Source organism: Carcharhinus amblyrhynchos, chromosome 29, assembly GCF_965287045.1.
Source record: "Carcharhinus amblyrhynchos chromosome 29, sCarAmb.v2.hapA, whole genome shotgun sequence".
In the NCBI taxonomy this organism is placed as follows: Eukaryota; Metazoa; Chordata; class Chondrichthyes; order Carcharhiniformes; family Carcharhinidae; genus Carcharhinus; species Carcharhinus amblyrhynchos.
In genome coordinates this window covers 29,597,941-29,623,532 of record NC_137352.1, presented here as the reverse complement: position 1 = coordinate 29,623,532, position 25,592 = coordinate 29,597,941, and the positions used below count along the sequence as shown (strand labels likewise).

Sequence of the window (25,592 nt, the reverse complement as noted above, 5' to 3'; positions counted from 1 at the left end):
GACGAAACCCATGCAGACATGGGGAGCACATGCAGACTCCAGACAGTCAGTGACCTGAGACCGGAATTGAACCCAGGTCCCTGGGGCTGTGAGCCAGCAGTGCTAATCACTGTGCCATTGTGCTGTCCAATCAACAGGGGATTTGCCTGAAATTGATGCAACAGTCTTGAGGGAAAGGAGCTCCAGATTTCCACCACTCTTGGTGTGAGGAAGTGCTTCCAGGAATCACTCCTCTGTGACCAAGCTCAAATATTGAGATTGTTGTGGGCTCCAACATCTCAGAAAGTAGTTTCTCACTGTCTGTCTCTCGTGTTCTCAGGTTGTGCTGCACTATTGGAAATGCTGCCTGGAATTTTACTGGCATGCCTGTCCCAGAATCAGAGTGGGCGAGGTGGTAAAATTCCAGTGGTTGTGTTTTAGAACAGAAGTTAAATGGAGATGCCTTCCTCCCCGCTGGGTGTAATTGGTCTTACGATACTATTCAATAAAGCTCTGGGGGTTGTCCTGGGCTTTACCACCACCAAAAATATTATCTATTCATTCATCTCATTGGTTCTTTTAGGATCTTGCTGTGTACAAGCTAGTGCTGCATTTCCTACACTGCAACAATGTCTATACTTGAAAAGTACTTTCCTGACTGTGATGCATTCTGGAGCAACCCAAGATTTAAAAGAGGCTACATTAATGAAAGCTCTTTCAACTGAAGTGTGGCATGCTGGGGCTTTCCTGGAGGTCTGTGATAAAAAATGTTTTTGTTTGCATGAGGTATCGATTTACGTTCCTTTATGGCCAAAGTTCTTCCAACAGCATCTCCCAAGCCCACAATCCCTCCACTTAGATAGACAAGGGGTGCACATGTGCAGTAACACCAACATTTCCAAATTCCTCCTGCCACCCTGGACTTGGAAATGTTTATTGATTTTTTCATGGGATGTGGGCATCGCTGACAAGGCCAGCATTTGTTGTCCAACCCCAACTGGCCTTGAGCCGAGTGCCTTGTCACACCATTTCAGGAGGCAATTAAGAGTTAACCACATTGCTGTGGGGCAGGAGTCACGTGTAGGCCGGCCTGGGTAAGAATGGCAAGTTTCCTTCCCAAAAGGACATCAATGAGTTTATGATGGCATGGATGGCACAGTGGTGAACACTGCTGCCTCACAGCGCCAGGGACTCAGGTTCAACTCCTGCCTCAGGTGATTGCCTGGGTGAAGTTTGCACATTCTCCCTGTGTCTGATTGGGTTTCCTCCAGCTGTTCCGATTTACTCCCACAATCCAAAAATGTGCGGGTTAGGTGAATTGGCCATGTTGAATTGTCCCTGAGTGTCAGGGGGATTACACAGTAAGAAGTCTCACAACACCAGGTTAAAGTCCAACAGGTATATTTGGTAGTAAATGCCACTAGCTTTTGGAGCGCTGTTCCTTCGTCAGGTGATTGGAGAGTTCTGATCACGAAGGAACAGCATTCTGAAAGCTTGTGGTGTAGTAAACTACCAAATAAACTGGTTGGACTTTAACCTGGTGTTGTGAGACTTCTTACTGTGTTTATCCCAGTCCAACGCCGGCATCTCCACCTCATGTCAGGGGATATGCAGGGTAAGTCGATGGATTACAGGAAAGAGCCTGGGCGGGACTGTGTTTGGTGCAGGCTTGATGGGCCAAATGGCCTCCTTCTTTCTGCACTGTAGGGATTTTATGATTCAATGACTATTGACCAGTACCGATGATTTGCTTTTCAATTCTGAATTACTATTGCCATGTTGGGATTTGAACCCTTGTTCTCCCAAGAACACTAACTTGGGCCTCTGGATTACTAGTCCAGTGAGATTACCAACTGCGCCACTGTCTTTCCCTTTACTGGTGTTCCTTCATCATTGCTGGGTCAAGATACTGGAGCTTCCTATCTAACACCACAGTGGGAGCAGCTTCACCACAAAGAGTACAGCAGTACAAGAAGGAACTCACTAGCTCCTTCTCAAGGGCAATAAATGTTGGCCTTGCCAACAACTGACTCATTTCAGCGAATGAATAAAAGAAATGTATTAGCTCACAGGGCTATCCGTAGTTCCTGAAGTGTTCTGGCGCCACTCATTTGCTTCAGCAAGCAAAGGTTAATTAATTTACATTCAAGTCTTGGTTTCTATCAAACAATTTGGAAATGAATACTGTCAGGATTACTGTGACTGTGTCTTATCAAAACAAAAGGTAGTTTAATATGCTAATGTGGATTGAATGCAGAATCTAAGGGGACTATTGGGTAAACAGTATCTTTGAAAGATGACTGTTAATTACCAGCCATTGCAGATAATTCACTTGACACAGGTCACGGAAGCAAGACATTGCATTCAATCCTAAAACATTCTCAGTTATTAACATGCAGAGGATGGGTTTTGACTGACAGCTGTGACTTTGGTATCTATGGACTGGGCCACTGATTTCTTTGATGGACGTTCTGTGGCCAGCAGCTTCTAAACATCGGCTTATTGGAAACTCTAGTCAGGCAGTTTAATTTACGGTTTGTAGCCACGAGAGAAGCTGCTTTTATTGTGTCATTTTAATTCCCCTCTCCACGGTCACTCTGACATCACTTTCTACAAGATGTAGGAGCAGAAGTAGGCCATTCGGCCCATTCAGTCTACTCCACCATTCAATGAGATCATGACTGATCTGATATGATAATCCTCAACTCTGATTTCCTGCCTTATCCCCAAAACCCTTGATCCCTTACTGATTAAAAATCTGTCTATCTCAGCCGTGAACATATTAAACGACCCAATCTCTACAGCCCTCCGCGGTAAAGAATTCCACAGATCACTACGCTCTGGGAGAAGAAATTCTTCCTCACCTCTGTCTCAAATGGGTGACATCTTACTCTGAGATTCTGCCCTCTGGTCCTAGACTCTCCCACAAGGGGACAGCCTCTCAGCATCTCCCCTGTTAAACCCTCTGAGAATCCTACATGCCTCATTAAGGACATCTTTCATTCTTCTAAACTCCAAATGTACAGGCCCAACCTACACAACCTCTCCTCATAAGAAAATCCCTTCAAACTCAGGATCTATCTAGTCAACATTTTCTGGACTGCCACTGATGCCACTGTTCACAGTATTCTAGGTGCTGAGTCTGGTTTAATTAGTGACTTGTATAGTTTAGTAAGACTTGCCTATTTTTATAAACCATTCTCTTTGAAATAAAGGCCAATATTTCATTTGCTTTCCTTATTATCTGCTGAACTTGCGTGCTAGCTTTTTGTGATTTATAAATGAGAACCCCCAAATCCCTCTGTGCTAAAGCCTTCTGCAGTCTTTCTCCATTTAAATGATACTTAACTCCTTTATTCTTCCTACCAAAGTGTGTAGCTTTATATTTTCCTATTTTATATCCCATCTACCAAGTTTTTGCCCACTCAGTTAACAGTGGGATTTAATGGCCTCGCACGGGCAAGAACGTAAATTCCCTCCTGAGAACAATGGAGATTCCTGTTGTTGGAACCCGCTGATTCTGAGGTGGGTGAGGTGGTACAGATTCCACCAACTTGTCTACATCTCCCTGTAGACTCTTTGTGCCATCCTCATCTCTTGTCTTCCTACCTATTTTTATGTCATCCACAAGCTTTGCAACTGCACATTCACTTCTGTCATCCAAGTCATTAATATATCTTGTAAATAACTGTGGCCACAGCACTGTGGCACTCAATTGGTTACAGGTTGCCCTTCTTATCCCAACTCTTTGTCTTCTATTAATTAGCCAATCCTCTATCCATGTTAATATACCACCCACAACTGTGCAGCCAAATTCCCCTCCAATTCGATTTTCGAGTAGAAGGAGACCGTTCGGCCCACTGATCCCACGCTGGCCCTATCCCCGCAACCCACCTTGAATAAAACCTGTTACATCTCTAACTTCTTGCAGCTCTGCCTAAAGCTCATTGGCCTTAAACACTAACTATGCTTCTCTCAGCCTGACCTGCTGAGAATTTCCAGCATTTACTGCTTTCATTCCAGCATCCGCAGTAACTTGCTTGGGTTTGAAGAAACTTGAACACTATAGAACCACAAAATAAACCATAGAATCCCTTACATTACAGAACAGGCCATTTGGCCCACTGACACTCTGACAAGTCCAAAGATGTGCAGGTTAGGTGGATTGGCCATGCTAAACTGCCCCTTAGTGCCAGGGGACTAGCAGGGTAAATATGTGGGGTTATGGGGAGAGGGGCTGGGTGGGATTGTGGTCATTGCAGACTCAATGTACTGAATAGTCTCCTTCTGCCAGTGGCACAGTGGTTGGCACAGCTGCCTCACAGTGCCAGAGACCCGGGTTTGATTCCCGGCTTGGGTTACTGTCTGTGTGGCATTTGCACATTGTTCCTGTGTCTGTGTGGGTTTCCTCCGGATGCTCCGGTTTCCTCCCACAGTCCAAAGATGTGCAGGTTAGGTGCATTGACCCGAAGATGTGCCACAGTGTGGCGACTAGGGGAATTTCACAGTAACTTCATTGCAGTGTCAAAGCAAGTCTTACTTGTGACTAATAAATAAATTTTAACTTTAAAGGGATTCTATGATTCTGAGAGCATCTTAGCCAGACCCTCTCTCTCACCCTAACCCCACACATTTACCATGGTTAATCCATCTAACCAACACATCTTTGGACACTAAGGGGAAATTTAGCATGGTCAATCCATCTAATTTGCACATTTTTGGACTTTGGGAGGAAACCGGAGCACCTGGGGGAAACCCATGCAGACATGGGGAGAATGTGTAAATTCCACACAGACAGTTTGTGAGGCAGCTGCACTAACTGTTGCACTACTATGCGGCCTCACTTTGAACAAGTGTGGCTCTCTAACACTCATTCACTGTGTAAACAGTGGCAATTTATTTCCAAGCTTCAATTAATGCTTGTTGAAATATCAATCATCAAACATCACCTTTCTAATCTCAAAGTAGAACGTTTATAGGTTACTGTAAATATTGTACTGATTACAACTCTCTCTTAAGGTAAATAACCTGCTGATTTGTATACAGTTTAGTTAAATACATGTTCCATTTGGCCAGCTGAAAGCAACAAGAGTCATGATACATTCCAAATAAATCAGCAAACAATAGCAGAGAGCAGATTACTGTTGAACCCTGGGCAGGTAAAGATCCACTCCAGCTTCCAGGGATACAGGAATGACCAGTGTTAATGAACTTGAGTGAGAACATCTGGCATAGAAACAGCTGGTGGGATTGCAAACTTTAACAAAAGGGTAGTGAGTAAAGCACAAAGGCCGGATTCTCCAACCTCACCCACGGCCGGGGTTCTCCAGTCCGGCTGCAGTGAAAGGAGTTTTGGCTGAGCGCCAAATTCTATGCTCTCAGTGGCGGAGCTTATGAGATTGGAGAATTCCAGCCAAAGTGTAAGGTAAGATCTGTAAAGGTCAACACATAATATCGGTGGTGTAGTACCTTTGTGTAGTAATTTTATACTGGTGTTACAGAACAATTAGTGCTGCATGGAAATAGCAAACACAGCCAGCTAGGTTAATCCTTCACACCCTGTAATGTTAAACTAGAGAATGATAGGTACGTGAATTTGTTCTGCACACTTGAAAAGCCAAGCTTATTCAATAAGGACGAAGCTCACATATTACAGAGTATCACATAATTAAAATTAATGTGCTTGTTATGCCACATCACAAGATAGCTAAGATGAAACAAAAAAAAATTCAGCTTATGTCTGTTCATCCAGCCCTGAGAAATCTTAAACTCCCCCTAACCTCTGAAAGCAACCACACAGGTGCAGCAAGCAGCTAGGAAGGCAAATGGTATGTTGGTCCCCATTGCAAAAAGACTTGAGCGCAGGAGCAAGGATGTCTTACTGCAGCCATAAGAAATCTCACAACATCAGGTTAAAGTCCAACAGGTACATTTGGTAGCACAAGCCACAAGCTTTCGGAGCACTGCTCCTTCATCAGGTAAGTGGGAGTTGTGTTCACAAACAGGGCATATAAAGACACAAACTCAATTTACAAGATAATGGTGAGTCTTTAAAGATAATCAAGTCGAAAAGGAACAGACAATGTGTGTGGAGAGAGGGTTAAACACAGGTCAAAGAGATGTGGATTGTCTCCAGCCAGGACAGTTAGTGAGATTTTGCAAGCCCAGGCAAGTTGTGGAAGTTACAGATAATGTGACATGAACCCAAGATCCTGGTTGAGGCCGTCCTCACGTGCAGAACTTGGCTCTGCTCAGTGACTCTGCATTGTTGTGTGTTGTGAAGGCTGCCTTGGAGAACGCTTATGCGAAGATCAGAGGCTGAATGCCTGTGACCACTGAAGTGTTCGCCAACAGGAAGAGAACGGTCCTGCCTGGTGATTGTCAAGCAGTGTTCATTCATCCATTGTCACAGCATCTGCATGGTCTCCCCAGCGTACCATACCTCGGGACATCCTTTCCTTCAGCATATCAGGTAGACAACGTTGGCTGAGTTGCAAGAGTATGTACTGTGTACCTGGTGGATGGTGTTCTCGCGTGAGATGATGGCATCCATGTCGATGATCCAGCACATCTTGCACAGGTGGCAGGGTTGTGTGGTGCCATGGTCACATTTTGGCATTGAGATAGAGGATCAGCCAGGATCATAATGAATGGTGGAGCAGGTTCAAAGGGCCGAACGCCCTACTGCTGCCCCTATTTTCTATGTTTCTGTATTACAGCAAGTCAGATTGTTTCCCATAATTTTAAGTTGCACGTGATCAAGTAGTAACATCATGTGCTGTCAAGTATAAAGATGGGGAGGCTATGGCCTAGTGATATTATTGCTAGATTGTTAATTCAGAAACTCAACTAGTGTTCTGGGGATCCGTGTTCCAATCCCGCCACGGCAGATGGTGGAATTTGAATTCAATAAAAAATATCTGGAATTAGGAATCTCCTGATAACCACTGTCGGAAAAATCCATCTGGTTCACTAATGTCCTTTATGGAAGGAAGTTGGCCGTCCTTACCTGGTCTGGCCTACATGTGACTCCAGAGCCACAGCAATGTGGTTGATTCTCAATTGCTCTTGGACAACCAGGGATGGACAATAAATGCTGGACAGCCAGTGACGTCCATGTCTCACAAATCAGTAAAAAAAGTATAAAGGAAAGCAGTGCAACACATCTTAGGCGCTGCCCCAGCAGGTTTTCCTGGATTTTGTGCTCAAGTCTCAATGGGATTTGAACCTATAACCAGCTGACTCGGAAGTGAGGATGTGACCAACTGGCAAGGCTGGCATGCAGACTATCACCAGAAATAAGCAATCTGTGCTGAAGACACGTGCCCAATAATTTGCACATTTTCCAGGGATTTAACTGCTCCAATAATGAATAATCCCATGTCAGCCTTCCTTAGGATTTGGATAACATCGTGCAAACATGCAAACACCTCCTTTAAGTAACCCTCACTATTTTAATCCTTCACTCCTTTGGTCAATAACCTAAAACTGCCTACCCAACAGCACTGTGGGAATATTTTCACCTTTCCCCATGACCATAATGAGACAGCCCATCACCAACTTCTTAGGGAAACTCGAAATAGGCAATAAATGTGGCCCCAGCCAGCATTGTCCATGGAATAAAAACACAAGTAGTGGATGGGGAGGAGCTATTTCTCCTTGGTGGAAGGGCTGAGAATCAGAGGACTCTGATATAAGATGAATGGCAAATAAAAACCTCACAGGCAACATAAGGTAAAAGCTTTTTAAGATAGCGAGTGGTTAGAATCTGGAATTCACTGCCTGAGAGTGTGGTGATGGCAGGTTCTCAAAGGGAATTGGGGAATTGGGGAAAAGGGTGGGCGTAGTGGGACAAGCTGAGTTACTCCTGCTAAGGGCTAGCATGGAAGGCCTGTGATTTTAACCATGCTTTGCGAATCTTTAGCTGTGGCACTGGTTATTTGGAGAGTTAGTCCATGTTGCATGCTTACTCAAGTTTGAGCAGAGCTCTGACATGATTTGGCTCCCTCAACTGTGAACAACATCAGCACAGAGAGCAAGGCAAAGCATATCATGTCTGTGCTGGCCATCAGGCATCTAGCATTTCTAATCCCAAATTTCCAGCACTTGGTCCATAGTCTTGAAGGCTATGATGTTTCAAGGGCTCATCTAAATGCTGACATAAATTCATAGCTCCAGCCCAGGCAACATCCTGGTGAATCTCCTCCGCACCCTTTTTAGTGCAATCACATCCTTGGGAATACAGATTTAAATGTAAATGGATTTCAATGGAAATGGTCAAAAGCATCATCAACAAGGATGTGAATAAGACTAAGAATGTGAGGATAGGATTCATTTAAATGCTGTTGGACATTTGTCAAGTAAGTGGTTTCACAGCCACATTTTGTGAGACATCCACATAATTTTATAATTTTAATTCTTCATACATTGATCGATCAGAGTATGCTGTCGCTGAAGAGTCATTAGGGGTGATCCAACCATTTTGTCCCACCAGCTGATGGATGGGGCTAGCTGGTAAGATCGTGAAACAGCTGAGAAATCAGGTTCGAGGTTAGTCTGGGCAGGGAGTTGGGATCGGCCATGGAACCCCACGGTTTGGGGGGGGGCATAGTTTCAGCCACAAAAGCCAGCTATAACTAGGAGAAACCCAATGATGGCGTTTTCTGTATTCATAGAGCGCAGAAACCTGCACTTGCGCAATGGCAACCTCTGCTGCTGCTAGCCGGCTTTCAGATGATCAGGCCCCACCCACTTCCCCTGCTGGCAGATTCCAATTTTGGCAAGATTTATTTGACTGAGTCAGGTAAGATTCAGTGTTTTAAGTCACTCAAAAAATAGGTGTAGATTTCTTCCACTTTCACACTCGTTCAGGTTAGAATTAGAATTTTTTTTCGTAAGGTCACCTCTGTAGAGTTTTACAGTGCAGCATATCATGTCTGTGCTGGCCATCAGGCATCAATTTATTCTAATCCCAAATTTCCAGCACTTGGTCCATAGCCTCGAATGCTATGATGTTTTAAGGGCTCGTCTAACTGCTGATATAGCTCCAGCCCAGGCAACATCCTGGTGAACCTCCTCCGCACCCCTTCTAGTGCGATCACATCCTTGGCTTGATAACTGAGAGCCAATTTCTCAATGTGTGGAGCACATATTGTGAAATCACAGCCAAGCTTCCTGAAATCTTTCATCCATTAGTGTAAGATGCAAGATTTGATCAGCCCAGATGCCATTCCATAAAAAGAGTCCTCTTATGTCTTTGGGTCATTCACTTTGAAGCATTCAAAGTGCACAGCAGAGAAAAGGTTACACAAATAATTTCCCAAGAGTTGGGAATAATGAAGGAAAACCCATGTTTCCCCAAGACTGATGGATTATAAATCTGTGTCCGGATCCTACCTTCACATTGGTAATTTGGAGTGTCCCATTATCCAGCATGCTAATGCGAGGGTCATTACCCAGGATCCTCTGCCCATCCTTTAGCCAGTGCACACTGGGAAGAGGGTTCCCGATCACGTGACACTGAAGTTGCGCTGTGGAGTCAACGGCGAGTGTCTGGTTAGCGGGACCCTGGCGAATGATGGGTGGTATCCGATCTGAAGAGACTGAAACACAAGAAGGAGACAAGTGAAGACAAATAAAACATTTATACAGCTGATGTTAATGACTGTGTGGGAACTAGGAAGCTATATGGACTAAACGACATGTTACACAGGGACATGTGTACACTGTGCAGTTACACAGAGACATGCGTATACTGCACACTGTGTTAGACAAGAGAGATGTGTGCGCTGTACATTGTGTTACGCGGGCATGTTTCTTAGTTTGATTTATTATTGTCACATGTATTAGTATATACGGTGAAAAGTATTGTTTCTTGCGCGCTATACAGTGTATACTGTAAACTGTATTACAGAGATTTGTGTGCTGCACACTGTGTTACACAGAGATATTTGCACACTGTATAGGGGCTTACATGTAGATATAACGGATAGAACACTGATTAGACTACGAACCTACATTCAAACTAAGGACAACATTACGCTGTCTAAATGGAGCATGCAGTGTTTAACACATGGACGTGTAGCGAGTAAAGAGTGTGTCACAGGAGCTGTGTGTACTGAACAGTGTGTTACACAAGGAGCTGTGTACACTGACCAATGTGTTACACAGGGAGCTGCGTACACTGAACATCATGTTACACGGGAGCTGCGTATACTGACCAGTGTGTTACACAGGGAGCTATGTATACTGACCAGTGTGTTACACAGGGAGCTGTGTACATTGAACAGTGTGTTACACAGGGAGCTGTATACACTGAACATCATGTTACACAGGAAGCTGTGTACACCGAACAGTACGTTACACAGGCAGCTGCATACACTGAATAGTGTGTTACACAGGAAGCTGTGTATATTGAACAGTGTGTTACACAGGGAGCTGCGTATACTGACCAGTGTGTTACACAGGGAGCTGTGTACACTGAACGCTGCATCACACAAGGAGCTGTGTAGACTGAGCAGTGCATTACACAGGGAGCTGTGTACACTGAACATCATGTTACACAGGGAGCTGTGTACACTGAACATCATGTTACACAGGGAGCTGAGTACACGGAACATCATGTTACACAGGAAGCTGTGTACACTGAACATCATGTTACACAGGGAGCTGTGTACACGGAACATCATGTTACACAGGGAGCTGTGTACACTGAACATCATGTTACACAGGAAGCTGTGTACACTGAACATCATGTTACACAGGAAGCTGTGTACACTGACTAGTGTGTTACTCAGGGAGCTGTGTACACTGACTAGTGTGTTACACAGGGAGCTGTGTACACTGACCCATGTATTACACAAGGTCGTGGATTGCACTGTGTGTTACAGTGGGAGATAACATAGATAGACCAGTGCTTTAGATAGGGAAACTGCACTGGGGAACTGCTCCAGACTATTCCACAGTATATAGGTGAGCACTGAGTCACGTGGGAGCAGCAGTATTGTTGGAATGGTGCATTACATGATGAAGGGAAAGACTGTTCGACAAACGAACACTGTAGCCAGGAGCTTCAGCTTGTCTGCCCAAGGCAACACTAAACAGATGGGACAGGCTGACAGGATCGCAGTGAAACTGACTGACTGTTCTCAGCTGCTACTCTCAGCGTTGACTCTTCAAATCGACTTTTCACTACCGGTTGAAAGGCTCGGGAGATGGATTGATGTCTCCCCCGTCCCCTTCACACAGCCAGAGGCAAAGAAACTTGCTCCCTCTCACACAGCAAGACAGTTCGACCCCCCCGTGCAATAATTAAAAAAGTCAATTAATGTTGAGCATTAATTGGCTGCTCTTATAATGTATGACTTGTTTCCACAGGCAGTCAAAGTGTCAGTAAATGTCTCCAATTAGACCTACATCAATCGCATTAAATTTTAGGCACAGACATTTTAATAAGTTACCGATTTTATAAGCAGACTTCAGGCCTGGTACATATGTTTTAATTCAAATGTGGCTTTAATTATTTCATGTAAAATACGTGAAGTTCCTTGTCTCAGTTTTAATTAAGGTGCTTCAAGTACAAGCCTTAGTGTGAAATACAAGGGGGCTTTGCACCAGGTCATTTTATTAAAGAATTCGTCGGAGGTTCCATTTGCTCCTCATTATATTCCAGTTACTAAATTAATTTGCTTCTTGTGGTCAGGCCAATTACTCCCACATTCCTAGTCTGTGCTGCGACAGCTGACTCTGCTTGCATTTGGGATTGAGCTGTTACAACTGATCTGGGATAAGCAGAGTTTAAATTTTAGCTGGGCAAGTTTTTTTTAAAACACAGAAGGCGGTGGGTGCCTGGAACTCGCCGCTGGGGGAGATAGTGGAAGAGGATACGATAGCGGCTTTTAAGAGGCGTCTTGACAAATGCATGAATAGGATGGGGAATGGAGGAATATGGTGCCGGGAAGGGTAGAGGGTTTTAGTTAAGTCAGGCAGCATGGTCGGTGCAGGCTTAGAGGGCCGAAGGGCCTGTTCCTGTGCTGTAATTTTCTTTGTTCTGGCTCACTGAGTGAATTTTGACAGAAAGCGTCGATCCTAAATATGGACAGGATCAAGCTCAGCTGTGATAACTCCTACAGTTATGTATTCCAACGGGGCTGACAGTGGTGGAGGGACACTTGCATGGCTGATACACTCCAATAAAACAGAAAGCTGGGATTAGAGTTGAATCTTCTCTCTTTCCTGACTCTTCCCCACTCCTGGCCTGTTTGCAGCGAGTGACAGGTACATACGTACAGCTCGAGATTGTTAGCTTTCTGGGGTTGCTCCTTCTAGGAAAAATGTGGGTCCGGGATAACACACTTTCTTTTCTGTAGGGGACTGGCTTCAAACCTAGCCCTGGCTGGTGAAGGGTCAGCTGCAGGTGAAGTGAGTTTGGCACAAGCTGGCTTCTGGTCAGGATACAAAAGCCTCGGCCTATACTACCACTAAACCCACAAACACAGGCCGCAAAGTGTAAGGACCCGAACTGTCACACCAATATGCTCAGGGTTGAGGGGTATTGTTGTGTCTGAGTAAGGGAATCTTTACTCAGAATCAAGCCAGGCTAAACCTGACCCGGGAGAATTTAATCCAGACACCGGGCACTGGAGCCAATTTTCACCCCAAGTGCATTTCGGCAGGGCAGGGCTAGAGCGATTGTGACAATATTCACTGGCCTATATTTCAAGATGTGAAGATGCCGGCGTTGGACTGGGGTAAACACAGTAGGAAGTCTCACAACACCAGGTTAGAGTCCAACCAGTTTATTTGATAGTAATCCCACAAGCTTTCGGAAAAGCGGTTCCTTCGTCAGGTGTGTGGAACCTTCCACCTGGTGTTGTGAGACTTCTTAACATATTTCAAGACCTGGGGAATCTCAATTCCCAGAATTCACCTGTACCTGCCAAAAAAGGTGAACACAGCAGCTGGCCAGTAGGTGGGAGATTCAGAAAGAATGGAACAATCCAGAACTAGGGGTCATGGTTTGAGGATAAGGGGTAAACCTTTTAGGACTGAGGTGAGGAGAAATTTCTTCTCTCGAGGAGTGGTGAATCTATGGAATTCACTACTGCAGAAAGTACTTGATGCCAAAGCATAGTGTGATTTCAAAAATAAATTAGATATAATTCTTGGGGCTAAAGGGATTGAGGGATATGGGAGGGAAGGCAGGATCAGAATCTTGAACTTGATAATCAGCCATGATAATGATTGACAAAGAAAGCTCAAAGGGCCGAATGGCCTTTATCTGCTTCTATTTTCCATGAGAGCTCCTGGCTCTAAAGGGTAGAGTCACAGTCTCAGGGTGAGGAGTCCAGCATGGTCTCACAGTAATGACGGTGGGTGGGGGGGGCGGGGGTGGTGGTGGGGGGGGAGGTGGTTGTGTAAATCTGCTTGCAAAGTTCTTTGTAAGGCTCCTCCTGGATGGTTCTACACTGACCCTCGGAGGGGCCTTTTCGCTCTTACACTCAATCGAACTGTTCTCAGCTCCCACCGCTTGTCATCGAACCCTATCCATGTAATTTTTCATTCCTCACCCACTATCTTGTTTTCCCTTATACGAAGCTCTGCTGCACTCATTGTTCTAGTTAATTCCAAACTTTTAAAAATTATTCTTTCATGGAATGTGGGTGATTTTGCAAACTTTTTTTGGGGGGGTGTTTTTTGGCACTCTTATTCCAACCAAAAATCCCAATTTAAATTGAATCCAATTCATGGTCCCCAGATGAGGGACAAACAAGATCCAAGCTGACAGGACAAGACATTGCAACCCATCTTGGCTTAATCAGACAAGATCCAAGATGATAGCATGAGGCATTCTAGTCCCTCCCAGGCTTGATCTAATGCTTCATAGAATGCCCACAGTTCAAAAGGAGGCCATTCGGCCCATCAAGTTTGCACCGATCTCTAACAGATCATCCCAGCCATGCCCTATTTCCATATTCCCACCTATTTACCCTGTTAATCCCTTTAATCTACACCAATGTGGGCAATTTAGTATGACCGATGCACCTAAACTGTAAATCTTTGGACTGTGGGAGGAAACCAGAGCATCCAGAGGAAAACCACACAGGCATGAGGAGAACATGCAAACTCTACACAGATAGTAACCCAAGGTTCTAATCGAATGTGAATCTCTGATGCTGTGAGGCAACAGTGCCAACCACTGTGCCACAGTGCCGCCCAAAAGGCCAAGATTTGTTTCCCATCACTAATCATCCCTTGAACTGAGTGACTTGCTAAGCCATGTCAGAGGGCTGTTAAGAGTCAACCACGTTACAGTGGGTCTGGAATTACATGTAGACCATGCCAGACCAGGAAAGGATGGCAGATTTCCTCCCCTAAAGGGGCACTGGTCAACCAGATTTACAACAATCAATGACCGTTTCAGTCTAACTTTTAATTCCAGATTAATTTATTAAATTCAAATTCCACCAGCTGCCATGGTGGGATTTGAACCTGTGGTCCCAAAGCTTCTAGTGACACTGCCACTCTGCCACCAAACTCCCCCTTCTAATTGCTCCCAGAGCAATGAGATTCTCCTGAATTCCTTATTGGATTTGTTCATTGACTATCTTCCATTCATGCTCCTCAATTTTTGATTCCCTCACAAACGTTAATTTTTTTTTATGCCTACCCTATCAATGATCTTCATAATTTTAAAGACCCTTTAGGTCATTAATCCTACAATTTCTAGAGAAAAAAGCACTAACTCGTAGAGTCTTTCCTGATATTTACAACCTTTCAGTTCTGGTATTGCCCTTGTAAATCTTTCTTTCCATCTGCTACAGAGCTTCCATAACCTTTTTGAAATATGGCGAATAAAAATAGAGAACTGAAAGCTTGACAGCTCAGGTTAAAAATAAATCTGGGTTTCCATGAGATAATAGGAGCATCATTTGTATGAATTCTTGATGGCCTTCCCATCACCCCCATTCCCCATCAACCACGCCACCTGTCCACTCGCCATTAGGGGGACATCTCAACTCCCTGAGGAACCTTACAGATGTGAAAGGTTTGTCACTGGAGTAACCAACTGCCCACCTTCCTAGTTACCCTTATGTGGTTAAAAAAAAAGACCCAGAAATTGGAAGGTGTACAATTCCCCAGGAGTATCACCCTTTAATTCTGGTGTACTCAAACATAAATGAAATTGAGCGCTTTTATTTAATGTACTAAGTGAGAATAAAGTGTACAACCACCCTTCACCCTAAATCACTTCAACCATTTCTGGAGGAAGGCTGACTGCATCCCAGATCCAGTTAGACCCGTATCCATTCGCATCTGTTCAAGTAGCTGGGATAATAGTCACTGTGTCACAAATTTCACTGGTAGCCGGTCAAATAGACAGGAGCGGTCCGTTTAAGAGCAACCACATTCACAAAGTTGACCTGGTTACAGTCACACTATACTCAACAATTCATTAACAGCCATTCCAACATTGAACTATTACAACTGGTATTTCTAAGGCAATTAATGGCCATTTCTCTGCAGCTGAATTCTTTATTCAATGAGAAGTGAAACCTGTGAGAAATGAGACACGTCTCATGCTCCCCTCCACCACCAACGCACCACCACCGTGTCCCCCACCCCCCACACACACACATACATACAGACACACCAGCCCATTGACAAAAGTCAATTCTTATCAATTCTAGATGAAAACAAATTACTGCAGGTGCTGGGATCTGACACCAAAAAGAGAAAAATGCTGGAAAATCTCAACAGGTCTGGCAGCATCTGTAAGGAGAGAAGAGAGCTGACGTTTCGAGTCCAGGTGCCCCTTTGTCAAAGCTTATCAATGCTAGCATCTCCAACAACCGGGGATTCCAGTATCCGCAGTATTACTTTCAGTTGCCCCACTGAGGGTTAAGAACCTCAAACGCTCCTGGTTTCTCTGTTCAGTGCCCTTCAGCTAGCACACTGGATTATTGGTTTTTTTTAAATTCATTTGCGGGACATGGGCGCTTGATCTATTTGACCCGCCACCAGTAAAATTTGCGACACAGTGACTATCGTCCCAGCCAGTTGGATGGATCTAGCTGGTTCAGCAAAGCAGTCAGCCTTTCCCTGGGGAAGTAATTCTAAGTTGAAGTGATTTAGGGCAAGGGATGGTTGTACACTTTATTCCCACTTAGTACACAAAAAAACCCACTCAATTTTATAGTCCTGAGGAATTACCCATCCCTAGTTGCCCTTGAGAAGGTGATGGTGAGCAACTTGAACAACTGAGTGATTTACTAGACCATTTCAGAGGGCAGTTGATAGTTAACCATATTGCTGTGGCTCTGGAGTCACATGTGGGCCAAACTAAGTAAGCACAGTAGATTTCCTTCCCTGAAGAATATTAGTGAACCAGATGGGGTTTTCAGACTATCAACCATGGTTTCAGGGACATCAGTAGATTCTTAATTCCAGATTTTTTTTTTAATTGAATTCAAATTCTACCATCTGCCGTGGCGGGATTTGAACCTGGGTCCCCGGAACATTAGCTGAGTTTCTGGATTAATGGTCTAGCAATAATGCCACTAGGCCATCGCCTTTTGGATTGTCGAATGCCTTACATTACAACAGTGACCACACTTCAAAAGTACTTCAATAGCTGTAAAACACCTGGGGGTGTCTTGATGTTGTAAAAGGTGCTACAAAAAATGTAAAAACTCTTTCTTTCTGCTACAAAAAAGGACGCTTTCATGTTTCTTCAGAGAGCTGGGCCATCTTTGATTTCCACACGGCATAAATATTAACCTTTCAGGAGTACATTTTGTGATCTTCTGAGACACCAGGAGCCACCTGCAGTCAGGTAGAAGCTCTTTGTTGTCTTCCAATCCAATTTCTCTTCATTGACAGGGAAAGATTCCTTTGAACGCCTTCGGTAGAAGGCCTGTACTCTACAAGATAGCACCACAAGGATATACATTACTCAGAAGGCCCTGGTCAAAGACAGAAAGCCAATAACAACTTAAACTGCTGTGACTTGACAGGGATTAGCTGAAAAATTCAAGGCTCCAGCCGAGTTGAAAACTGAAAGGCCTCAACTCCTGGAAGGTGCCAGACAGTGGGATCCTTCCAGGAGAGATTGTGTGGCGATCAATGGAAATTGATTGTACAAGCGGTGAGCAGTGACACAGTGAGAAATGAGATGGAGTAATTGTCAAATTGATTTCAGGCCAGTGAGAACTGCAAAATGACTGAGCATTAAACTGCAGGGTAGTCAAGAAATAACAAGATTAACTCAAACCTTAACAGGCTCCAGTAACAGTTATGTTTCGCGCCACTGTACTCGATAAATAGGCTTTTCTGAAAGATGAATTATCACTTAGTACTAGACTAAGGTAAACCTTACCTATGTGAGAGAGGGTGCAGGAAGGTGCCAGACTGCGCACCAAGGGGTCAGACATCCACTGGTTGTTGCGACTGCAGTGGACAATATATAGTCAATGGTGTACATTCAATAACATTAGGAGACTCTCATTGGAACAAGCTAAATTTTGGAAGATCGTAGTGATGTGAGCTGAGTAAATGCAACAATGAAGCAGTGATTGTGACTGGACCAAGGAAATACCCAACATATTCCAGGACCTAGACTTCTAATGGAGTTGTGGGGATAGGGCCATGGTGGGACTGTGGTGATGCAGACTCAATGGGCTAAATTGCCTTCTTCTGCACTGTAGGATTCTATGAAACTCTGTCCTCCACACTCACTGGAAGAGCAGCTTCTTCCACAACCTCTTCAAGCCTGCACGACATAAGGTTTTTGGTGTTTTTGGGGAGGCAGTGGTGTATTGTCACAGGACTAGCAATCCAGAGGTCCAGGGTGATGGCCTGGGGACCAAGGTTCAAATCCCACCACCACAGATGGTGAAATTTGAATTTAATTTTAAAAATCTGGAATTGAATACCTAACGGTGACCATAAAACTGTTGTTGATTGGTGTAAAAACCCATCTGATTCATTAGGAATCTGCCATCCTTACCTGGTCTGACCAAATCTGATTCCAGACCCCACAGCAATGTGGTTGACTCTTAGATGCCTTCTGAAATGACCAAGCAAGACACTCAGTTCAGGGACAACAAATGCTGGGCTAGCCAGAAACAGCCCATGAATGAATTTTAAACAAAAACAGGCTTTTATTTTATAACAAATTGAGAATTTAAGATGAAAGGATGAAGGTTGAGAATTGAAGTGCATGAACCAGTGTGGGATTGATTCCCAATCAAGCTGAGGCAGTCTTGAGTCCTGCTGCCCCGTAATAAGTGGAAAGCATTGGCAATCCACCCACTGAAATGGATCAGTCCAAAAATGTGTGGGTTAGGTTGATTGGCCATGCTAAAATTGCCCCTTAGTGTCCTAGGATGTATAGGTTAGAGGGATTAGCAGGTAAATGTACAGGGGGTAGGGCCTGGGTGGGATTGTGGTCGGTGCAGACTCAATGGGCCGAAGGGCCTGTTTCTGCACTGCAGGGTTCTATGATTCTATGAAACGGCAGATGATGAAGCCTCAGCAGGCGATAGGCCAAAGACCTGACTTTGGGCAGAGCGGATATCATTCACTCCATGCCCCGTCAAAGAGAAGGGATTCCGAAATAGTGCCTGCTCCTCCTGCTCTGAAAGCTGTGTTCCAACCGCACTGAAGCTTTACATGTTAATCCCTTATATTTCATTATTTATGCTTCTATGAATGGAACCTTGAAAGTTTACTCTTAATTATCTTTCAAATTTCTTTTCCTTTCTACATCCAGCAACATCAGCAACTCAGAGCCCATTCCATAACTCCCCCAATAAACGGCAACAGTTCTTTACACGGGAGTGCAGATATTGGAGAGCTGAGCTATTTATTTATACAAAAAACATACTTGTGGATAAATAGACTAAACCTCGCACTTATTGGCCATCCCTTCTTTCTACAAGAAGATGGTGTTGGGTCTTTAACTTGAACGACTTCAGATGAAGTACTGAACAGAGAATGCCACACAAACATGGTAAACATTTAGGCAAAGTATAAATAAATAGCTTCCCTTATAAGGATGCCCCAAGACTGCTGTAATGTTAGCAGTTACGGATTTGCATTTGTGCTTCCTATTGTGCAAACCAGATGAGGTACGAAAAAATGCAAGACGACTCTGTGCAGAGTTACACTCCCCAAATTCTATTTCCTGCGCTCATTTGCAGCATGAATTATACCCCACTGATTTGGAAGCAGCGACAGGGGCTGCTGAACGCCCACACTCAATTGAGTTTCCCAGCAACAATCTGCAGCCAGGGGAGAGGGAAGAAAATCAATCACGGTTAGCGGCTCACCCTGAGCAGAGGTAGTCTCGGGGAGGTCTGTCATCCTGTCAGCTATCACAGGCTGTGCTCATCATTCACAATGCCAGAGGGGCTTCACTATTCTATCAGGGCCAGGAGAAGTCAGCCCAAGATCATTCGGTCTGACACGAGACTGACAACCTTTTGAAAATGGGGCTCTGGGAACCCAGGTGATTCCTCTGAACTGTTTGTTACCCAGTTGCGTCCCTTTAATGGTGCGGTAATCTCTTCCGACATCATCAATTACAGCTTCTGGGGCTGATGTGGTTGGTGTTGGGAGCCCAGTGTGTCTGGAGGAGGGGCACTGTGGGGAAATGCACTGCTGTGCTCACTTTGCCAATGCCCTCAGCTGCTTGATTCTTCCCCACACCTTTCCACCTCTCTTTCCAACGTTGAGACTGACCTTAAAATCTACCTCTTTGACAAAGCTTTTGACTGTCTATTGTAACTTCTCCCTACGTGGCCCAGTGATGAAGTTTGACAGGAACTAGAAGCAGGAGTAGAACATTTGGCTCTTTGTGCCTGCCCTGCCATTCATTACGATCATAGCTGATCATCAAATTCAATATCCTGATCTCCCACCTTTTGCCCCGTATCTCTTGATCCCTTTAGCCCTAAGAGCTAATATCTAATTTCTTCTTGAAATCAGGCATTTGGCCTCAATTATTTTCTGTAGAAATATAATAGAAATTAGCAGCAATGCTCCTCGATAACGCCCCAGTGAAGCACACAATGTATTTACTAAGTTACTGGCTCTATACAAGTGTAAGCAGTTGCTCTGATGGACATTCAAGTGGAGAAAATCTATCTTCATCTTTGTTTTTGGGAGCTAAATCATTCTGCGTGGCTCACAGTGTCGCTAGCCCATCCCCTCTTCAGTCCTGTATGCACTCCCCCGATTTACACAGTAACTGTAACAGTGAACTAGACGGTCAAATGGTTGGAGTGAAAGCAGAGCGAGCAACCTGGAGAAGCACGCAGTGCCATCCTGCATCAAGGAACAGCCCATTATCTTCTGCAACCGAGGTTTGCAACCAGTCCAAACTGCCCGCAGAATGCAACATGCTGCGGCCACTCTTGGACAAAACCTAATCCGAAACTTCATTCAAACGGGGTTTGATTGGTGAGAGCAATAGAAATTTCAGAGTGGTACAGCGGGTACTCCTCTGGGCCACTGCGGGAGCTTTAAAGCAGACTGCAAAGGCCATTAATAATTTTTGACTCATCTATTTCTCAGCCCACTTACAACATCTTAGCTCCACCCTGCTGACTGACTCCAGGCTAAGCATGACAGGCTAAATTGAAAAATTAGATACACTCTACCACTTTAAATAAAAAGATCGTAAATTATTGACACCCAAATCTATCTTGTGGTCAGGAGTCTAATTTGGGTTCTCTCTCCTCCATAACGGGCAGAATTCTAGCCTGTGTTAACTCACACTTTAAAGTGACGAGTCCATCACAGCAATGGTGGGCAACCTAGGCTAGTGAGTGGGCCGCATGGTTGGCTCTCCTTCATCTCAGAGGGTCACAAGATCGAAATCAGGCTTGTCCACTAACCATGACCCCATGAATAAGATTAAATACAGTTAATACACGCCGAGAATTTCGTAACGAGTTACAGAAGATGCTTAATCATTCGTACATCAATAGAGTGCTCCAATTTAAAATGGTAAAAATAAAATAAGTATTTACACTTTGGACGCTTTCAGTCAATAATCAGCAAGCACCTCACTTCACGCACCCTTGCTTTACGTGCATATCACTTCAGTCGTTTGGTAGGAACAAAAACTACGTGGATGGAATGGGCAACCCTGCGCGTGGGCAACGGTTAACAAAATGTCTCGTGGGGCCGCGCTCAGAACTCTGGAATGCACGTGGCCCCTGGGTCAGAGGTTGTCCATCGCTGTACTACAGAATGATTGCAGTCTCATTACTGCTGAGATTCAGGGCCTCTCAGCCCTGAATCATTTCTTAAATTTCAAGACCCAGTACAGTTGCAGTGTAGAGAGACGAATAAGTAGAATAATTTTGGACTTTAGCCTCACAAAGAGTTCCCAAATAAAACATCTGCAACAATTTCTAAGTTCTGTTTGGCTAACGTGGAACCAGTGCGGTATTTCAGTCTTACATCGTGTACACGAAATCGATCCATCTTTCTTCCAAGGCACAATGGGAGGTGGGGGAGCGGATGGGAAATGTGCTCTCGGACTTACCATCTTCTACCTCCAGGAGTGCTTTGGACAGGATGCTGCCGGCCACGCTGATTGCCTGACACATGTAATATCCCGAGTCGCCTGACTGGACATCGGTAATTGTCAGTTCGCCTTTCGGAGAGACAGAGAAACGCCCCAAAGGCTGAGGCTGGCTGGGGAAAAGCAGGATCTGTAGCAAAGAAAGGCACATGTAATTCATTGTGGAAGCAGCTGCACTCTGGCAATACAAACTGAGCGAGGTACACAAACATCATCTGTCCGATCTAGACTACACTAAGCAAATGGATGAGCCTGACTACAGCCCCATTCAGTGCTGTCACCATGTTTATCCCGTTCATTGGCATCAATTACTGCTTTCCACCAATCTTTTAGGTGTTTGTTAATCAACGTGGTATCTGTTTTAAAGTGGATATTGCTGAGTGTAGGTGTTCGGAGGTATCGAGATGACAGAACCAGTCTCATTGTCATGCTCCAGAATGCAACACTGTACACAAATCTGATCAATTTTCCAATAAAGTGTATTTAACAAAACAATTGTAGAAGAATAAGACTCATTTGAAAACTCTATGATGGATTTCATGTGCCCTTCACCACAACATTGCCAGTTACAGATTTATAGACATCCGTGCTTCATCCTGGGATTATCCAGAATGGATGGCGTTCCCTACAAATTCATTTCACTGGAGTTTAAATCAGGACTGGTGAGCACAAAAGTGGAAAACCCTCAGCCCCTTTCTCCCACCCACGACTGGGCGGCACGGTGGCACAGTGGTTAGCACTGCTACCTCACAGCGCCAGGGACCCAGCTTCGATTCCTGCCCTGGGTCACTGTCTGCATGGAGCTTGCACGTTCTCCCTGTGTCTATGTGAGTTTCCTCCAGGTGCTATGTTTTGTCTGTATGGTGGCAAGAAACAATACCTTTCACTGTGTAAGTATATGTGACAATAATAAACCAAATCAAAATCAAATCAAATCAAAAAGTGGACTGCCACACTAAATTGCCCCTTAGTATGAGGGGAGACTAGCTAGGGTAAATGCGCGGGGTTATGGGGATGGGGCTTGGGTAGCATTGTGCTCGACTCAATGGGCCAAATGGCCTCCTTCTGCACTGTTGGGATTCTAGCATGAAGCAATGGCATATACAACTGAATAGCTGACTGTTCTATTAACCCAAGATGTTGCTGAATCATGCTTTACTGACATCCTAATGAGGACAGTAAGAAGTCTCACAACACCAGGTTAAAGTCCAACAGGTTTATTTGGCAGCACAAGCTTTCAGAGTCTCAAGCTCTGAGATTGAGACTCTGAAAGATTGAGACTCCGAAAGCTAGCGCTGCCAAATAAACCTGTTATCTTTAACCTGGTGTTGTGACACTTCTTACTGTACTTATCCCAGTCCAACGCCGGCATCTCCACATCATCCTAATGAGGATCATAGAATCACAGAGCACAGAAGGAAGCCATACAGCTCTTCATTCCTGCATCAGCCCTTTGTAAGAGATATCCATTTAGTCCCATTCTCTCTGCTCTTCCCGCACGACCCTGAAATTTACTCCCCTTCTTGTACTTATTCAATTCCATTTTGAACATTAGTATTGAATCTCCTTCCAGGCAATACATTCCAGATGACAACAATTTGCTACATTAAAAAAAAAATTCTCTCTACTCTGGCTCTTAAATTACCTTAAAAAAAACACACAATGTGCACAATGTTAAATATAGAGAGAATGAATGACAGAATTAAATCGGGGAAGTTGCTAAACGCTGAAAGAATATCTTGCAGCCCTACACAATGCCATGCACCAACAGAACACTATTCTCAGTATCTAACCTTCTCTTTCCCTCATTCCCCAAGTTAACCTGACTGTAATCAGCAGAAAATTAGTTTTATTGGATTTTTACAAAGAGAAAGACTGGAGGCCAATAAACTAAAACTGAAGACTACCAGGTTTATAAATGCACACTGGCACTTAATCAGATTCAAAATGGACACCTCCGTCTGCTAAAGCAAACTTGACAGTCGCAGCTAAGCTCCCGGCTACTATCAGGGTCAAAGTCATCAGATATCTATCCCTGCGTCGGTCGTCTGTCTCGCTCGGGATTGCAAAGCCCCTCCAGCTGATTGAAACACTCTGCTGTCCCTCATACTTTAACCAGCCCGTTGTTCATTGTTCCAGAGTAAAACAAAATTGCAATAGACATTGCAGTCAGGTTAGTCAACAGATTTGACCTTGTTGGGCTGCATGGATAGTTTTACTAGGTAACTATGCGAAGCACTTGGTCAATGTCAGGTACTGGTCTCAGTCTGGGGACGTGCACTGTAGTGGTCAGCAGACAAAAAGGGGGAGGTAGGGTGGGTGAGGGGAGGAGAAATCAGCCCGTATTGATGCCCGTACTGATGCAAATGTGAGGTTGTCCACTTTGGTAGGAATAATGGTAGGAAGGACTATTACTTACGTGGCGAAAAACCGCAGCATGCGACGGTGCAGAGGGACCTCGGGGTCCTTGTGCATGAGTCGCAAAAACCCAGCCTGCAGGTGCAGCAGGTGGTCAGGAAGGCTAATGGGATGCTGGCCTTCATAGTGAGGGGGATTGAATATAAAAGTAGGGAGGTCTTGCTGCAGCTGTACAGGGCACTGGTGAGGCCGCAGCTGGAGTACTGCGTGCAGTTTTGATCGCCGCACTTACGCAAGGATATTTTGGCCTTGGAGGGAGTGCAGAGGAGGTTTACTAGGCTGATACCGGAGTTGAGGGGGTTGAGCTATGAGGAGAGGCTGAATAAACTAGGCTTGTACTCATTAGAGTTTAGAAGAATGAGGGGGGATCTCATTGAGACATATAAGATGTTGAATGGGATGGATAGTTTAGAGGTGGAGAGGCTCTTCCCACTCAGAAAGGACAGTAGGACCAGAGGGCACAGCCTCAAGATAAAGGGGGGGCAGTTTAGAACGGAGTTGAGGAGGAACTTCTTCACTCAAAGGGCGGTGAATCTCTGGAATTCTCTGCCTGTTGAAGTGGTGGAGGCTGCCTCGCTAAATATTTTTAAGACGCGGGTTGATAGGTTTTTGATAGGCAAGGGGATTAAGGGTTATGGGGAGAGGGCAGGAATGTGGAACTGAGCCACAACAGATCAGCCATGATCTTATTGAATGGCGGGGCAGGCTTGAAGGGCTAGATGGCCTACTCCTGCTCCTATTTCTTATGTTGTTATGTTCTTCCACTTTTTTTTGCTGTAATGAGCGTGTGTTGAGCATCAGATCAGGACTGGTGAGTCCAGGCTAATTGATCCTTAGTATCCCATGATGTGTAGGTTAGAGGGATTAGCAAGGTAAATATGTGGGGTTATGGGGTTTGAGCCTGGGTGGGATTGCTGTTGGTGCAGACTCGATGGGCCGAATGGCTTCCTTTGCTCTGTAGGGTTTCTATGGTTCTATATCAATTCCGCCCCACTCCAACTTTAACTACCTAACGGTCCCACTCCAGTGATATCAGCACATGGTGACAGTCCTGCGCAGTACTGAGGGAGTGCTGCATTCTGAGGTGCCATCTTTCAGATGAGATGGTACATTGAGGCCCTAACCACCCTCTCAAGCAGATGTAAACTATCTCAGTATTTTGGACAGGATCTCGGTGAGATCGAATCTTCATCCCTTACCTTCGAGTTAACTTGGCTGTAACCAGCACAGAATTAGTTAGATTGAATGTTGATGCCGAGGGAGAGTGGAGGCCAAGAAAATAAAACTGAAGATTTATAAATTCACATCGGTTTTTCATCAGATTCAAAATGGCCACCATTGTGCACTAAAACAAGCTCAACACTCAATCAACATCACCAAAACAGTTTATCTCACTTGTAGGACTTTGTTTGTGAATATTAGCTACCACACTTCTTGCTTCATTTGTAGGCCAGACGAGGTAAGGACGGCAAATTTCCTTCCCTGTTACTGTTCACATGTATTTCAATGACCTCAAAATTCTCACTAAAGTCCATCTCCTTTCCCTACCACTATTCAATGTCAAGACTCGTGCATGATCCATGATTGGCTGGTGAGATGT

The 25,592-nt window shown here is 44.6% G+C and overlaps 1 protein-coding gene across 1 annotated transcript in view; it reads right to left on the bottom strand.

Moving 5' to 3' along the window:
- The window catches only part of LOC145359798 (roundabout homolog 2-like), a 286,183-nt gene that overhangs the window by 77,075 nt on the left and 183,516 nt on the right, over positions 1-25,592 (bottom strand). The window contains exons 8-9 of the mRNA XM_080214574.1: positions 21,536-21,704; positions 9,376-9,581 (exon numbers count right to left, since the gene is read on the bottom strand). Of these exons, the coding sequence (XP_080070700.1) occupies positions 9,376-9,581; positions 21,536-21,704 (375 nt within the window). The remainder of the gene's footprint in view (positions 1-9,375; positions 9,582-21,535; positions 21,705-25,592) is intronic.